The 17,202-nt window shown below is 31.4% G+C and overlaps 1 protein-coding gene across 3 annotated transcripts in view; it reads left to right on the plus strand.

Moving 5' to 3' along the window:
• The window catches only part of LOC148626261 (uncharacterized), a 47,140-nt gene that overhangs the window by 14,129 nt on the left and 15,809 nt on the right, over positions 1 to 17,202 (plus strand). The window contains exons 1-3 of one of the 3 annotated variants that reach the window (XM_088570125.1): positions 592 to 626; positions 2,733 to 2,813; positions 3,859 to 4,753. In XM_088570125.1, coding sequence (XP_088426251.1) covers positions 607 to 626; positions 2,733 to 2,813; positions 3,859 to 4,753 — 996 coding nt within the window. In that variant the 5' untranslated portion in view covers positions 592 to 606. Of the gene's footprint in view, positions 1 to 591; positions 627 to 2,067; positions 2,197 to 2,732; positions 2,814 to 3,858; positions 4,754 to 17,202 lie in introns of those variants that run through there. The other 2 variants (XM_088570126.1, XM_088570124.1) reach the window with 2 other exon arrangements.

Consider the following 17,202-nt stretch of genomic DNA (forward strand, 5'->3'; position numbering starts at 1 on the left):
ACCCTAAGGTTTAACTAGCCATCGAATGAGAAAACCTTAAGGCTTAACTAGCCATCTACTACTCAAAAAATGTTCCTCTTTCATGAAGGTGCATGTAGTAAGTAAGACTTATCAAAATGAAATTTGATTAAAAAAAGAAAGGGAGAAACTTATTTTTTATTTACCACTTATTCTTTTTATTTTAACCTTCTTCATCCATTTCAAAACCTTTTAACTATCAGTTATTTAAACTATTGACTCTCTCATAGAACAATAATTTGTGTTATCTTAAAAAAAAACAGTGGATTATAGCTTCAGTTATCTTTTGCAGGACTTGCATATCTTGCTCAGGGGTAGATAACTCTGACTCATTTATTGATATGGTGCAGACTAGCATTTAATTATTGTATGCTTATTGATTTAAATAAAACATAATTGTCATTGGGACTTTTAGTATTGAATATGATATCAAAATGAGAAAACCAATTTCTACTCTGATTGACTGATGGGAAATTGGATCTTTACCATTTTAATCTTCTCTGATTGGACTAGGGTCATTTAAGGATTACTTTTAATTGGACAGGTATGTCTTGGTAAGGTTATATGAGGATATTGGATGTGGAAGTAATGTCTGAAGTTCATTCAAGGTAAATTTAATCTTTGTATTCATTACATGTGTTAAGTTGAATCTGTCTAGGTTGGTTTGTGGGTGCCTGCTCCCAGGATCAGTGTCACCAGCATTTCTGGAATTATTTATTCATTTGTGAATTAGCTTATGTAGTTTTTGAAATGGTTAATATAATCATGTGCATAAGTATTGTATTTTCCTATCAAAATTTTTATACCTTCCATGAAAAAAGTTTTGGTTGGGGAATATAGGAATCACCCTGTTTGAATGTCCGTCCAACTGTCCATTCATCCACATTTCTTTTAAGCACAACTTCTCTTAAATCTGCTCAATGTATGAGGGAAATATTATAGGTAGGTTGGCCATGTAGATGTGCATGAAAGAATTATTTCTTGGAGGACTCCAAAGGGAAATAATCCAACTAAAGTGCTTTATTCCATTTGAAGTGTTGCTCATGATATCTTTAATTTGTTTGTTTGTTTTTTTTTAATTAGAAAGTATGATTCTGTTCTTGCCAACAAAGTGATATTGTGTTTAAAACTCCTATTGCAGATTCTATTTCAGTATATATAACTTCAGGTGCAATAAATACTGTAACTAGTAAAAATTTTAGTGTGGCAGGACGGCCTGCATTGTAGGAGGTAGTGAGATTTAAATAGCCAGTTAATTGATATGGCTAAAGGATTAGTTCTTCAGAGTTGAATTGGTTTGTGGCTGGCTTGTCACCGAGTGGTCTAGAGTTCGATCATCGATGGTGGAGTATAATTTTGTGGGTCAAATAATGATCTCTCGCTACAATAGAATCATAAAAGATATTAGGAGTTGAGGCATGGCTTTAAGAATTGCACCAACATTTATGCATGACACATAATTCCTGTCTTACAGAATTAACTATATTTAGGTTGACAAGAACAAGAGGTCATTACATCAATTCATTTAATCAGAATAAGCCCTTTGTTGTTCTAAAACTTTCCTGAACACTGTTTGAACAATACCCTTAGATAATCAGTGAATTTCTGGTTAATACTGACAATAATTTCCTATTTGTCTACAGTGTAGTTTTCTCATCTGTTGGGATTTCTGATAAGACATTCAAAGTAAATTTAAAATATGTGGAATGTTGGTAAAAAAAAAATTGATGATATCTAAGTTAAAACAATTACTTACACAAATTTGAGTTGATGATATTTTAAACAATAGCCTTAAGATATTTGAGAAGACTAAAGTAGTTTCAAGTAGCATTTCAAATGTATACAGGTAGTTTTTGTCCACAAACATGATGTTCATAGTTAAACATCAAATAATATTTTTGTAGATATTGTCCCATAATAAGAACTCCGACAGGAAACCATTAATTAAAACTGATACAACCTTCTATGTACTACAGTTTCAATTGAACCAAACCCTAACCTCCAGTTATAAAGTATAATTAAGGTTATATTAGTACATGTTCATTATAATTGTGTTGATTCACAAGGATGTATCAAAATGACTTTACTTGAAGCATCAGAGTGGTACAGTGTACATTATACTACATGTATTATTGCTATATTAGAGTTAAGTGCATTTCGTGACAGTTAAACTATGGAGTAAGTATGGTACTTTAGTCTGTCCTTATAAGAATTCAGGATTGACATCTTCTCATGGAGGCAATCCATCTAGGTTATCAGTATTTCTTTTCTTCATCCTGAAGTCTGTGTGTTGTTATGATTAAACATTTTTTTAATATTTATTTGTATTAATGTTTTTTTAACTTAACAGTGTCTTGTTTTTTTTTTTGGTCTTTTTTGTAACTTTTTAGCATCAGTTGTTCTGCGTAGAGGTATGTTTTTAGCAGCAACACCCAAGAGGTGAATATTAGATTTCAACCTACGAGCTTCAGCTATTGGGTTAAATGTAAAATTTAACTATCATGAGTGGAGAAATCTTGTACAATGTAATCCCTAAGAGCTTTGGAGGAGAATCTGTTTCTCCCAATAATCTGTATAAAACCTGGAAATGTAAAATGGCGCGAAAACTTTTACAGAAATTTAATCATCAGCTGGTGGTTAATAGTCGCATGCATTTTTTATCAGTGGCTTAGAATGGGAGAAAATAATATGAATGTTTATGGTATGTCTTTCAGTCATCACTTGGAAGTATTGCTGGATGATAATAACACTACTAGAAGAAACAGAGCAAGAAAATATATCTCTCATGTTATAACGTAAGTTTGTATCTATCTATACAAAAAAAAAACAATGCCAGAAGTAAAAACTGTATACTGATATAAAGCTACCACTAGTTTGAATGAAATTAATGTGTTTCTGTTCTATGTACAACGCTGAGAGTGAATCGGGTTTAGTAGCCTGTCCACTCTGTCTGCCCCGTCACACTGAGAGGGTACATACCTTGCTTAATTTGTTCTCAAAAAGTATTGAAACATTAGTATTCAAAATTTGCACAGTGTTTATACACATTTTGAGGATGTACACTTGCTGTTATTGCTGTTATGATAAAATCGGACAAACATTTGACAGTGACCTAACAGTCTTTTTTTTCACTCAATGGCTTTTTCATTTATCAGGATTTTACATCATGAAATGTTAATATTCTGATTTCTGCAATATTAGCCTGTATTTTACATGTTATCTGGATGTGAATATATAATTACAAGAACTACTGAAAGATATCAGCATGCCAGACAAAATGTTAAGGATGGACTAACCAAAAACTTCCTATCCTATGGAGCATGCTAGTATCTGTCAAAAATTAAGTATATGTATGTATGTTCTCATTCAAATAACATGTTGCTGTCCTTTATTATCAGATCCCTAAGAGGACATCTATATATAAGTCGGAGATATCATGAGGTAGATAAGAAATGCTCTATATATAAACTGCTAGTTGGAAAAAATTCCTTCTACAAAATATTCAATAATTGTGGCTCAAATTAGCCTTGTAAAATAAGAATTTAATCATAAAATGCCAACTTTTTTTTAAACACCAGACAAGTAGTCCCTGCAGGTTATGTAGTGTAGCATAAAACTGGCATTTTTCAAGTGTTTTTTTTTTGCAAGTAATCTATTGTATTTCATTCAGTTTTTTCTTTGTTTTGTAACCTTAATTATGATGTGTTGTCACTGAAAACACATTAATTTTAATGGATTCTGTCAAGTGAATATATATGAAGGCATCAATTTTTGGGGTTTCAAAAAATGATTAGTGTTATGTAGTGTACATAACATATTTGGTTATGGATATTTTTGCAGAATCCAAAGAGCTTGGAGGCGCTACCAAAATGCTAAAGACAAGAAACATATTGTTGATTCAGATGAAAAAGATGTTGAAAATGAAAAGGTTGTGATGAAGATAACAAGTAGAGAAACTTCATTGTCCAGTAAATTACTGACTGACAGGTTTTCTAGGGAATCAACTCCTGATGATAGGTTGTCAAGAAATTCTTTATCTCCTTGTAGAAATGTGCTTTTGAATAAACTCAAGGGTGACACTGACACTGATTCAGTTTCTTCTGACTATAGTGTTGATATTTTAGCACCTCTGCAAGATTTGTCAGATTTGCATATTTATGAAAAGAACGAATCAACTGATTTGTCTGGGAGTGTGAATGTGCCTGGGGATGCAAATAAATTAGAACGCAAAGAACGAGAAACTGAAGAAGACTTCAACAGGAGAGTTCGAAAAACAAATTTACTCAGTATTGCACAAGAGTTTGCTGAACTGAAGAAGGTTAATGCAGATGCATTACCTTTTGACCTACACAAAGCTCAAAGTTCATTGGCTGAGTCCTCTTCTAGTGAGTGTAGCTCAGCAACAAGCTCACGAAATCCATCTGAAATGAACACACCGTCAGAAGTTCGTAGCAATCCGTTCCAAAACTTAACTTCTGGTACAGAACAGCAAAGCAGGGATTTAAATAGTAACTCAATTAAAGAAATGCTAATGAATGAAAGAAAGAATAAACCTTCATCAAAAAGTTCTCCTAAGAAATCTGCAATGAATGGACAAATCAAGCAACACTCAGAAGATCAGGAAGCAGAGGACTTTGATGTGTACAACATAGAGACTGCCCTTCCACAAATGGATTGGGATACTCTAGAACAACAACTTCAGCAAGCTACTGAGTTTGAGAAAAGAAAGAAAGAGGTATTTAAAATGTTTCTTTGATCTATGCTTATACTATTCTATACAAGTCTACATCTACTGTCCTATTCTCATAATGTGATATTTTGTTGACGCCTGTTTTAATTTGCTTTGTTTAAATTCTTGTTCTATTTTTGGCTGGCCTCTTTTGTGATTTTTTTTCATTCTAGTGTTATAGAACTTAACTTATCGAAAATACTTTAAAATTTCTAAAGAAAGCTCAAACTTTTGCACCTATCATCTATAACCTGACGTCCTACATATAATATACTTTATACTGTTGAAATTGGATTATACCTGGTATTCTATTTAAGCTTTTTATGACATTTGATATTTTTTTCGGCATAAAGAATCTGAAGCAGGGTTCTGGGGGAGCTCGGGTCCCTGACCTCCAAAATTCATTTGGGATCCCTGAAAATCACAACAGGGGAGTCCAGGGGAATTGCGAAAATTCTCAATCCAATTGCCAAAATCTACACTTCAGAAGTTAAGAGTTGCGAGTGTTCGATTAGCTGATTGTGAAAAAGAAATAGCAATTGATGAAGCCATATGTCTCTTAATGTCGCAATCTTAAAAATTAAATTCTTTAACCAACTTAGTTGAAACCTTAACTTGGGTTAACATTTGTGACCACATTACTGCACAGGAGCTAAATAATGCATTATAGAAAGACACCAAGTAGAGTGGATGTGATCATTTGAGGATTCTTACCATAACAGTGCACCTGGTCTATGCTCCCTGTTTTCAATGGAGTCCTGGTTGCTCATTTACTTTTGTATCTTTATACATGTTATTTTGGTTATTTCATGTTCTTTGTTGTGTGTGTCCCTTTTCCCTGTCTAGTCTTTATTGTTGTAATATATTTTTTTGATTTCTGCTCAAACATTTGTTACAGAAATACAATATATGATTTGTAATATCTGGTGTTATTTCTGCTTATAATTATTTGTAAATTGTTTATATCATTTTTGGAAAAAATATTTCGATAAAAGGGGTAATGAACAGGGAATGCAATTGGCTGTAGATGTACACCAAGGGGTTACAGGTCAGTTAGTAGATATCTCTAGTACCTTACAGTAACTGGTATTGTCATTCATCAGTTTAAATTGGACTTGATGTGAAGCATTTACAATTTTAAAGTTCAAATGCACTGTAAATGAAGTACATTGCACAGGCAGCTGTCACTAGCGATGGCTGACTAGAGTATGTAGTGGACATAGTTCAATAACTAATATATTCACATTCAATCTAAAAGTGGTTGATGCTGTTGGTATTATGTACATATAGTTTAGATAAATTTTTATGGTGACATACATTTATTTGGATAAACGTGTATTCTATACTTAAAATATTAACAGGAAGAAACACACAGATACAACTGGGTTTTACTCTGTTTTTCTTTTACTTGACACTCTTTTCTGTTTTTTCCCAAGCAAATCATGAGTCATGTGTTATAGAAATGTTTAGCAATTGATTGACACTATACACTTACTTGTAATCTTGTATAACTCTTCATTCTTCATTGTTTAAGAAAGATACATGTAAGAAGTTCTTAAAAAGAATATGATATGGTTGTGATTGTAGTAATTTGCACATCTTGTAATTATGATCTCATGAAGATAAAATAGAAACACATTTAGTATAAAAAAAAAAGACATGTATGGCTACATGATGATACTACCGGTAATTGCTGTTTCATTAGTTTATAGTTTATGGTGAGAAAATCTAAATTGCATGAGTATTTTGACAACTCATTTATAAACAAAATTGACAATCAAATTACAGAAATATATCACCTGTTCTTGCATTTATTGCGCAGTATTGTGCAGATAGTGCAGACTTCTACATCGAGTCATCTTTCAAATACATTATTCTTGCCTATGGATATTCACTTCATGGTTTTGTGAATGTTTTACATGTATGAATGTGCTGTAGTTGGAAAACTAATTGCTCATGTTTTCTTTTGTTGCTTCAAAATTGAGAATGATATGTTTGATTGAAAATGTTCTTGATATATATATACTATAAGTAAAGCAGGATGCCGGCAGAAAAGGTACATTGCTTTGATTTTCAATAGTGCAATTTCTGAAGGAGAAATTGAACATAAATATGGAACATTTTTAACCTCCCAGATTTGTTTAAATTTCCTGTTCATGACTTCATCTTTAAAACATTGTAGTCATGGAAATTCACATGATACATGTATGTTTCTTTCGTGAGATGGATGCAAAACTTTTGGAGTTATGTCTTTAAAAATGAAATCAAGACAATTAGTGTTGTTTATCATTGTTTTAACACTGTGACTTTATTATGTTAAAGAAGGATTTTTTAATTGATGTAATACACAGATGAGGATGTAAAGGATTAATTTATTTTTTATGAATTCATATTTTTTTAAAATGTAAACAACTTAATCGTATTGTTTTGACATTTGGTGACTACATTTATACCACCACAAACTACATGTATATGCAGATATGACAGACTGGTTTTGTTTCTTTGAATTAAGATAATTTCTGATTAATTCTATGTAGACTTCCTTGGATTTTGTGGTTTATAATGATTCTATGCCTGCAACCAAATCAGTGTAACACAGCTTACACTAAATATTGGGTAAGTAACTTGCAAAGAAATGTGCATGTTAAAGGAGTTGCAAGTTCTATATATGTAAGGATATCAGACAGGCTTCTGGATACTGTGCATGATTAAAACAAATATTTACCCTTGAATGGATTTCATAATTGTTTTATTGTGTTAAAAGAGAGATAACTCTAATATGATAAGCTGCTTTGAAGGCTGCTTATTATGGAATTAGTGCTTTTGAAGTTTGTTTCAATTTTTCATCATGATGCATCATTATTAGTATAAAATGCCATTTAGAAAATTGAATGTGATGACAGTTTTTATGTTGGAGATAATATCATTTATGGACAAGTCCATTAATCTTCATAGAACTATTTCAGTAATGTTGTGATCAATAACCTCTTTTAATGTATAGATAACAGCAGGGTAATAGAGTTTGACATTACCAAAGTTTTTGAAGGTTACTCTCTAGGAATCAATATTTTTTGCCTACAGTTGATTATAGCCGAACAATTGATGTACAGTATCAGGTATGGGGGATATAGGAGTAACTGTCTTCATTTGTTGTATATCTATATGTCCATGCTATCAAGTACATATTGCTTTGTCAAATTTCTTTGACCATCATCTTTTTTGGTCAGTTAGGTATTAAACTGTAAGTAAGACCATATAATTACAGTTACACAAATTTTTTGTACTAATTTTGGTTTTTGGGATAATAGCCTTTTGTCATAGAGGCAAAATTTTGGAGCACATGTACTCATACACTTCATACTATTTTTTTTTTCGGGAGGGGAGTGGTGAGGATTGCCTTCAGTTTTACAGACAACAATATGGAGTAAATTTATTCATGCAATAACATACTATTTATTTTGGTGGGGGGGTGGGGGTGGTCTACAGCTCTCCAGGCAAAATTATGGAGTATGTGTACTCCTCAGTCTCCTTCATTTTCCATTTTAGGAATCCTTTTAATGAGGTCAATATTAAGTATGTTTTATTAAGATTGTTATACCTACAGTGTTATATGATGGTCCACTGTATCTATCAAGGAAAACTTATGTTTATGTTTCATAAAGACTTTATTTTCATTAATCATCACTGTAACTACATTCATGGTATGTTTGGGAATATTTATTTCCATACTCTAATTCACTAATGAGGAAGTCACAAAAAAATCTATTTATAGCCTCTTTTTTATTCCTGTTACATGTATGCTATGAAAATACTAACATGACTGGTAAAGGATAAAAAAAAAATTAATGGCTAATGTCAGTTTTGGTTTCAATATCTACTATTTCTTCCATTCTTCTCTTTCTTTTCTTAGTCTATATTTACTGTGCAGATACTTCAACTAATTTTCCTCTCAGGAATTATAATGACACTACCAAAATGTATTCTATTTGGGAACCAAAGCTGAAACTGATAGTGTAGTGGAGCTCCATTAATTTTCTTTCAATTTGATTTCTTCAGAGTATAACCCTGCCACAAAAAAATCAGTTTCAGCCATCAGTTTAGGTAAATTGTTTCAGAAAAAAAACGGTAAAAGCATATGACTGAGGGATATATGGTTACATAATAATTCATTGATTTTCTGCTTCTGGGTAAATTCGAGAAATGTCATCTCTGCCATAGTATACTTGGTGTTAGGTTTCATTGTTTACACTGAGAAGTGCATTTCTCAGTGGATGTGTGTACAGCTTATTTTGTTGTAGAGTTCAAAATAATGAACTTGGGAGAATCTGTCTTATGTCCATATATTAACCATCTCAAAATACGATTTTAATACCTCCATTCATAGAGTGGACTCAACTTGTCTGTCTTATCATTTTTTTTTCTGCTGCAGTACAAAAGTTGAATTATCCCATTTTTGACTGGGTATAATACTGTATTTTCACATCTTTTCTTTTTGTAAAATACCCAATATGTAGGTGAAGAAAAAAAAAACAATCAGATGGCAAAGTTCCAAATCAAATTATGAACAGGAATTGAATTTTACATGCTCTTTTTTGTCTAGATAAAGGTGATGTACTTTTTGGAACATATACAAGCTAGGTAAGTCCTGAACTTTTTCAAGTTTTAAACCAATTGTCCACTTGAGAAAAATCATAATTTCCTAATAGTGTCAATCAAGAGTTTAAAGTCCAAGATCCAGGTACATGTTAATATAATTTCAAAGGTTAATGGTCTCAGACATTGGACCACCACTAATTTCAGCCCTTGGACTTACAATTGTTGTACAGATGGTTTGTAATTAGAGGTACCTATCAGTGCAGGTTTCTGATGATAAAATATAATGTGTGAAATTCATTAAAGATGAACCCCAAGACATGCACCTGTTGTCTAGTTTGGACTACAATTAGTGACAGTCCGTTCCATCAAGCCTAGAGGTAGAACGGTACTATTTCTCATTATTTTAGGTTAGCCTTTTGTGTACCCTACTTAAGTAAATACTTTCGAACACTGTGATTGGACAAATTTTGCTGATACCCAAAATGTTTTATTAATTCCAGGCTCTAACACTATTATACTTTTAAAAAATTGCCTTACATTTTTTGAAAACCATTTTATATAATTATTATGATTTTTAAAAATTTATGTGCCATTCGCAGAAAAAGGGGGGAACTTTGACCCCAAACATCATCTGCTTAAAATACCAAAGAATTGAGACGGTTTTGCTATGACTTTGATTGCAATTTTAGTTAGGGAAATGAAGACATTCCTGGAAAAATGTCAGTTTATATCTCCGTCATTGTTTTAAAGGTGTGAATTTTTCAAAAGTTTCACTATGGTCGCCTATGGGAAATAAATAGTACCGTTCTATCTAGAGGACAACTGAAATATTGCTGAGTTGGCTTGTTAACAGTAGGCTATATTCATTTATACTTAAGCTTGAAAATAAGATTAAACATTAAAAGCATTAATTGGTCTTAAGTTTTTGTGAATGGTCAAATGTCAATACAGAGCTAATGGATGAGTCTTTGGCACTTCATGATTGTTTTTAAATCATGTATATTATTTTGAAGAATATACATATTTATTGTATAGCAATATAATTTCCCCAAAGAAAGCAATGCAATGTCAGTGTGCAGTCAATTTCTGTATTGCACTAGTGCAAATTAGTTAAAATTGACATTATCCTTGACATTTTCATCTCAATATTTGAATCTTGCTGAAATGTGAGAATATAGAATGAGACCACCAAATATGTATAGATAAATATCAGAATGACCTAAGGGATCACAGGTGTAGATGTGTGATATACCCAATACATCTATAAACTGACAACCATAAAATGGAAAATACTATCACTTTATCTTGAAAAAACATGATCTATTTGACCCAGAATTTTAAAAAATCTTGATAAAGTTTGTGTCTAAGGTAGACTTAATAATGCTCTCTATACCTGTGAGGGAATGTCGATCATTACTTTTAAATTGATTACTTAACAAAATGTAGAAATGGGATATTTGGTAATGTTTAGACCAAAATAAATAAAAGTTAATAGGCTGTGTACAGGTATTCCAGTAAATAACTTGGACATTGTTTGATCTTTAAACATTTGGATATGGGACAAGTGTGAAACAATATCTTACATAGGCTAAACAAGGCTTTGTACTTAATGTGTATCTCTGAATGGATGGTAAGGTTTATGACTGGTGTTTTATATCAGGGTTTAGACTGATTATGGTAATCTGGTTATAAAAATTACAACTGAATTTTGCCAGAATTTTTAAATAGATGTCCTCGAGATTGACTGATTTGTGTCTGATGTGAAGGCTTGAGTGTTTTGTTGATGGGTAATGGAGTATACTATGTGTACATGTATTATTGTCGCATAAGTAGTTGATGTTTATAACTGATCGAAATTTTCTACATCGGTAAGTTCTTTTAAAATATTGAATGCTTGACTTGATATGCTCTTCGTGTAAAGTTGTAAAATTACAAAATTGATGTTTAATTATTTTTAGTAAGTGCAAGTTTTCTCTCTGTAAATTGTATTAAATGAATCAACTTTTGTACATACATTTAAATTGATTTTATGATTCATTCATTGATTTTGAATATGTCATAATACATTTAACTGATTGAAATCAATGTTAAACTATTCTTCAGCTTGTCCTTTATTTAATTCATGAATATTTATAAAAAATATTTGCATTTAATGTTTATTTAAAACAATGATATAATTTATGATTGAATTATCTCCCATTCCTATCTCACATATCAAATCTGATGTAGACAGATGATAGGTAAATCTACTTGAAAATAAAGTATTTGTTCAAATAAAGTGTGTTGACAGAAAGTTAATCCTTTTGATGATCTTAAAGTTCATATTTGAGTATTGATCAAATCACAGGATACATGTAATATCTGTGATAGGTAAACTGCATAAATTATTTTTTCAAAAATGCTATGTTCTGAAAAGTTTGAAAAATGATGTCAGTTTTCACTTTTTTTTTCTCTCAATCAGTTTATTTTTCCGGTGAAGTAATTACTAATTTTTGATAACTTAGGGACCCATTTTGTTTTAAACTCAGCAACTTTATTGCTTCTAGATAGAGGGTTATATTATAACTTACATATGTATTGTCTCAAACCAAGAGTTTTGGCAAATTATTGGAAATTATATAAGTGTGGTATGTGTTTTGCTAATTTCAGCCCATGGTATATAAATATACTAAATGAACAGTATACAAAATTTCATTCATCAAATATATGCTTTTGGATATTAAAGGTGAGGGATTTTATAACAAAGTCCATCACATATTTGTGGAAATTCAGAGAGGAAATTAGTAATACATGTACATGTATGAGATTAGATATAGACAATTGATTTCCTGTATTATAATGGGCTTTTACCATGCTTTACTCACAAATGTGTATAATTGCCAATTAGTGATTAATTCATAATTTTGGGATTCATGTTTCGCTTTCTGTGTGGACTTTTTAGTTCTTCTCAGTAAACGTGTAAGGAAGATCCAGTGTTAAATTCTGCTATTGTTTATGGAGTTTAACATTTTGATTTTAAAATAGTGAAGGTGAATTGATTTTTGTATTAAACTAAGATGGTATGTAATATAGGTTCTGAACCTATTAATAGTATAAATATTTAACAGCAAGAATTACATAAGTTAAGTGCAAAAAACTTTTAAAGATAAGTTTAAAGGATTGGTAGATGAGAAGTATGTAAGTTTTTCAGACGAAATTAAAAGTAACCTGATAAATATATTTGCACAAACTTTGAGGAAAAGATTAAATTTGGAGGGAAACTATTTGATAACTTACACCAGGAGGTTTTTGTTAAGTTTACATAATGTTATTGCATATCAAAATTCTTTCATTCAATATTTAAGTTGAAACATATTTTAATGTATGTATGAGAATTCTGTTCATTTTGTGATAGGACTATTTAAAAGGAGTTGAATGACAAAGATGGAAATATATACATTAACTGGAGCTCATATACAGTACTGAATATGGAAATATAGAAATCATTTTGTGCTTGTAGGATAAAAATGATATATGCAAACTGTTTAGTGATACTGGACTAAAAAAGGTTTCTAAGTAATACTAGTCTTCATGAAGTAGTGTGCAACAGATCTACAAGCAAGTTAAATAATGGAGGAAAAAGTTCGAAAAAAAACAAACTATGTGCTGTATGTTTCAAAGCAAACCCTTGTGAATAACTGTACCATACTTTAACAACGGACAATAATTTTTAACAACAAACAAAATTTTACTGTAAAGAGTACTGTGCAAACTAGTAAGAAGTCATAAGGAGCATAGAAAGAAAGGAACAAAATGGCAGGAAAATACAATGAAGATGTTGAACTGGATTTATATTTCAAGGATCGTAGTAGTCTCTATGATGGATGGGATAATGGTGATATGTATGATTTTACGCCCAGTTTTACTCAGCTGTCTCTGAAGCCATTGAAACCAAAGAATAATAAACAAGTGGTAAATACTTACATGTATTATAACTATATTCCTGGTAGTATTGGAGATATGTAATTAGTATGGTGTTGTCTTGTTGAAACTGAAGGGTAGTAGTTGAAGGCTATGGAGGTTCGGAAGTCAAGAGGTCATTGAAATATTCTAGGAAGTGTAAGTAATAGATCAAGATTATGGAGGTTTAGAAATTAGAGGTCATTGAAAAAGTCTTGGTGGTGTAATAGATGAAGAAGTGGAAGTGTTGGAAATCCGAGGGTATTGAAAAAGTTTCGGAGGTGTAATAGACCAAGGTTGGGGAAATTTGGAAATCAGATGGCTTTAAAAAAGTCTTATAGCTGTAACAGGTCAAGGTTTGGGAGGTTTGGAAATCCAAGGGCAGTGAGAAAGTATGGAAAGTGTTAGAGATCAGGATAAGGGATGTTTGGAAATTAGAGTTCATTAAAGAATTCTTGGTGTTGTACTATAAGTAATTGATCAAGTTTAGAAAATCAGAGAGCATTGAAAAGTCTATGTGTTGTAATAGGTCTAGGTAAGTGATGCTGGAAAACTAGAGCATTGAAAAGTCTATGTGTTGTAATAGGTCTAGGTAAGTGATGCTGGAAAACTAGAGCATTGAAAAGTCTATGTGTTGTAATAGGTCTAGGTAAGTGATGCTGGAAAACTAGATGGCATTGAAAAGTCTATGTGTTGTAATAGGTCTAGGTAAGTGATGCTGGAAAACTAGATGGCATTGAAAAAGTCTATGTGTTGTAATAGGTCTAGGTAAGTGATGCTGGAAAACTAGATGGCATTGAAAAAGTCTATGTGTTGTAATAGGTCTAGGTAAGTGATGCTGGAAAACTAGAGCATTGAAAAGTCTATGTGTTGTAATAGGTCTAGGTAAGTGATGCTGGAAAACTAGATGGCATTGAAAAAGTCTATGTGTTGTAATAGGTCTAGGTAAGTGATGCTGGAAAACTAGATGGCATTGAAAAGTCTATGTGTTGTAATAGGTCTAGGTAAGTGATGCTGGAAAACTAGATGGCATTGAAAAAGTCTATGTGTTGTAATAGGTCTAGGTAAGTGATGCTGGAAAACTAGAGCATTGAAAAGTCTATGTGTTGTAATAGGTCTAGGTAAGTGATGCTGGAAAACTAGATGGCATTGAAAAAGTCTATGTGTTGTAATAGGTCTAGGTAAGTGATGCTGGAAAACTAGATGGCATTGAAAAGTCTATGTGTTGTAATAGGTCTAGGTAAGTGATGCTGGAAAACTAGATGGCATTGAAAAGTCTATGTGTTGTAATAGGTCTAGGTAAGTGATGCTGGAAAACTAGAGCATTGAAAAAGTCTTGGAAGTGTAATAATTCAAGGTTAGAGAGGTTAAAAAAACTTGATCAGAGGATGTGGAAAAATGTCTTGGAGGTTTTATATGTGAAGGTTAAAGAGGTTGGGATATCAGTGGGCAGTGAAAAAGTCTTAGAAGTGTAAGGAAGGGGATTATAAAATTTGATGGGCTCTGGATGAAAACTAAGGCAGGATATGGTATGTAATCAATATTTTTTCTGTATATAGGTTGCTGAAGGATATATGCAGCTTCTTAACCATAAATTACTGAATATTGTGAATGAAAACAAAAACTACTTGACCATGGAATTTAGCAAGTTTTTTGCCTTTTTTGGAATGTTTATTTTGTTTTATTTTGTTATTGCTATACCTAGTAAAATGTAAAACATTGAGCAAACAAATACTGTTAAAGAATACATTTTAAATGCTACAGTGAAATTGAAACATTGATGGGCTTCCACTTTGATCTGTAGAAGTGGATACTTTGACTGAATAAATATAGAAAAAAATTCAGTGTATTGAAGGACATGGGTTGACTGACCAATTTCTTCAGTTAAGACACATGCCTAAAAATTAAATTTTACCACAATCTTAATGCATGTTGGTAATTTAGTTGTGTAAAAATCTAAAATATTTTTAAAAAAAACATGAAATTAATTTTACAGTGGGTAAAGAAATTGTTTTGATTGGTTAGAATTTCATGAATTTATTCTCATAGTAATAATAAAAGATATTCTATTCTTTATGGTTCATGTAAGAAAATTCTTATAAAATTAAGTTAAACCAATCTGTTGAACTCTTTCAAGTGTTAATTAAGTTTCAGAATGCTAGTGCTCTTGTAATTCTTCAAGAAACTCTGATTCTTTAGTTGTAATTGCGTTTTTAAGAGTACTTTTATTATCAGTGGTAATAATTTCCTGAAAATTACATAATGTTTTTCCTCTTGCAAGAAAGATCAATAATTTCAATAAATTGTATGTCAGTCTAATTTACGATATTGTCTAGGAATAATGCTAATTTATCACTACTGAGAGTTCATCCTAAAACATTTTTTACATGAAGAATGTAAAGTAAACATTGCTAATGGATGATGTAGCATATGTTTGTTTGGACTGGTTATACTAATTGTTCTAAGAATTTAACCTTCAATTATCATTGCACATTTAGGTAAAAATTAGTTAAAATAGATTTTTTTTTCTCCTTGAGAAAGTAGTTCCTTAATGTTAAAAACTCACCAAAACATAAATAACCTGTGGCATTTTTGCAAAATAATTAAAATTAAAACTATCAATTGTTCCATTCAGTCACTTCATGTAAGATCTAACAACACTCCATTCTACTTTCTGTTCTGATGACCTTTTCAGAATCCTCCGGTTTTTTCTTTTGAATAATGGTTTAAAAAATCTGACTGGTTGATTAGAAAGATCATCTGAACAAAAAGTAGACTGAAGTGTCATTAGATCCTTCATGCAGTGACTAAATGGAACAAAGGTCTAATTTTAATAAGATTTGGGTTATTGTTGATGGGTTTAAAACATTGTCTACAACTATGGACTCTCATTTTGAATTATAAAGTTCTTGAAATATCAGTGTAAGATCAGGTCACATGACATTGTCATCTTCCATGGAACTTTTCCATATAAGTTGAAGTCGTGTTCTTGCAATTTAAATAATGAATCATATATAGGTTTTGTTAGTCTCTAGTTTCATTTTCCATACCAGAAATTTCTATGAAGAACATATATAAATCTGACGACCAATCTGCATGTTATTTTTTACTTCTGGATCTCGGAGAGCTGCATTAGAATGCAAAATCTTCTCTTTATTGCCTTTCTTAACATTTTTATCATGTAGAATGAATTTTTATCATTTTTTATTTATTTTTTTTTTACAAGAAAAATATTTTTGGCTTTTAATACTTTAATCAACATCCTGTAAATGACAAATTTCCGTGCATTTGAATAGTAGACTTGGACCCATTCTTGTGAAACCACAGAGTCACAGGACAAGACTTACATTCCTTGTTGCACTCAGGAGTTCAAATTTTCTCTCAAGAGTGGACGGTCTTGGACTTTTTTAGGTGACTTGAAAAAAATCAGAAGTCATTATCATTTGAAAGGTTTAAGGGACCAGTACTTATGTAAATGAAATTACAAAAATCGTAGTTCAGAAATTAAGTGTCTTATTCCTTGAACGTTAAGCATCCTCCATTGATGAAAAAAGTGAATGCAAAACAAAAAAGATTAAGAACAGTTAAAGGGACATGGTTAATAAGAAATCAATGAAAGTGTTATAAATAGTAAATAGGTATCATATAAAATGCAGACACCAACTTGATATTTGTTACTTAGATGCCTTTCTTGAAACGACAAAACACCAGTGATAGAAATGGATATTTCTAAAGAATTTGCATATATATAGGCTACTCTGTATGGAGTAGTGGATACTGTCTATATATTTTACATTTTGTACTTTTCAACATTGAAGTTCAGATATACCGATCATAAAGATATAACATACTTCAATATGGTGTACAAGTGTTTCAAGGAGTAACCTTGGAACCAAACACTTAAAAAGTTAAGATTGAAA

This window comes from Perna viridis, chromosome 2 (assembly GCF_037379345.1).
Source record: "Perna viridis isolate PV_CMFRI_1.1 ecotype Kerala chromosome 2, ASM3737934v1, whole genome shotgun sequence".
NCBI classification, from domain to species: domain Eukaryota; kingdom Metazoa; phylum Mollusca; class Bivalvia; order Mytilida; family Mytilidae; genus Perna; species Perna viridis.